Here is a 1,289-nt window from a genome sequence, read left to right as displayed (position 1 = left end):
CCGCTGGCAGTCGTCCTTGGAGGCTCGCAGCTGGGAGCAAGGTGGGGTTAATGCAGAACCCACCCTGCTACCCCCCGTGTCTGTGGGGCAGGGGATGCTGCCATGCCCTGCAGGAATACCTGCGCCCGTCCCCCCCGCCATCAGACCCCCAGGAGGGGGGCAAGAGGAAGAGACAAGGCAAAAGAGATGCTCTGGCAGGGACAAGCAGCAACAAAACCACCACTCCAGCCATTCTGTCCCCGCTCAGCCGCTGCTCTGAGACAGGTACGGGGGGCTGTGACGCTGGGGATGAGCACACCTCTGACACACCCGGGAGGGACATGGAGCTCCCAGGGTGCTGCTGGTGGCACCCAATGCTGCTCACCTGATTGTTGGAGAGGATAAGCTGCTTCTGCAGCTTCTCCAGCTGCTGCTTCAGCTCTTCCTTCTCCTCGTTCATCCTCTCCCTGTCACTCCGCTCCCGCTGGAAGTCCTCCTCGAAAATTTTCACCTGGCAGGAGGGAGGGGTGTGGGTGCACCTGGCCAAGGGTGAACAGCTCCCCCAAGCACCCCCTGTCACTGCATTGTCATCCCTGACCACACCAGCTATGCCAAGCCCCGGGCATGTAGATTGGCACAGTGGCCCACGGCTGTGGTCCCTCCAGCTGAAGGCCTGGAAGATGCTGAGTTTGCTCCCCCGCCCCCCACCACCACGGCACAGACACCCACTAGGACTGCTGGGCTGCTCCCAGCCACACCAGGCTCTTTGCCAGGGAGGTCCAGGGCACGTAGCTCTCTCCCTGCCTCCAGTAGCTCTATGTCCTGCCCTACCTGCTGCTTGAGGAGCTCGTTCTGGGTCAGCAGCTCCTGCTGTGGCACCTTCCCCGCCGGCTCCATGGTGCTGGCAAAGATGGGTGGCGGGGAGGCCTGGACGTTCAGGGCCTCCTCTAGCGCCTGGAGAGGAAGAGGAGGAGCAGGGAGGGGGGTCAGAGCAAGGCGCTGTACCCATGACATCTCCAGAGGGCCATGGGCACATGCCCAGCATGGGAAGCGGGTATAATGGGCAAGAGCAAGAGGGATTACCGACCCCCCCATCCCTCTTTCCTGGGGGCCTAAGGAGTTGTGGTGGGCATCATCTGACACAAGCTCCCCCCTGGGCAAGGAGCTGGGCAGGAGGGGATTGATCAGGGTCAGTTTTGGATTTGAGAGAGGAGAAGAGGACGGAGAACATAAAAGACATTTTGCAGGGAGAGGTTTTGCCCTGGCCCCCACCTTGTTCAACCTCTGGATCTCCTTCTCCTGGTACTCCC

General features: G+C 61.5%; 1 protein-coding gene across 1 annotated transcript in view; it reads right to left on the bottom strand.

Moving 5' to 3' along the window:
* Positions 1 to 1,289, bottom strand: part of TNIP1 (TNFAIP3 interacting protein 1) — a gene marked incomplete at its 3' end in the record, with an annotated part of 7,676 nt that overhangs the window by 521 nt on the left and 5,866 nt on the right. Inside the window, exons 10-13 of the mRNA XM_009576677.1 lie at positions 1,252 to 1,284; positions 811 to 933; positions 365 to 490; positions 2 to 30 (exon numbers count right to left, since the gene is read on the bottom strand). Of these exons, the coding sequence (XP_009574972.1) occupies positions 2 to 30; positions 365 to 490; positions 811 to 933; positions 1,252 to 1,284 (311 nt within the window). The remainder of the gene's footprint in view (position 1; positions 31 to 364; positions 491 to 810; positions 934 to 1,251; positions 1,285 to 1,289) is intronic.

This window comes from Fulmarus glacialis, unplaced genomic scaffold (genome assembly GCF_000690835.1).
Source record: "Fulmarus glacialis isolate BGI_N327 unplaced genomic scaffold, ASM69083v1 scaffold18304, whole genome shotgun sequence".
Classification (NCBI taxonomy): Eukaryota; Metazoa; Chordata; class Aves; order Procellariiformes; family Procellariidae; genus Fulmarus; species Fulmarus glacialis.
This window is presented reverse-complemented; position numbering and strand designations above follow the sequence as displayed.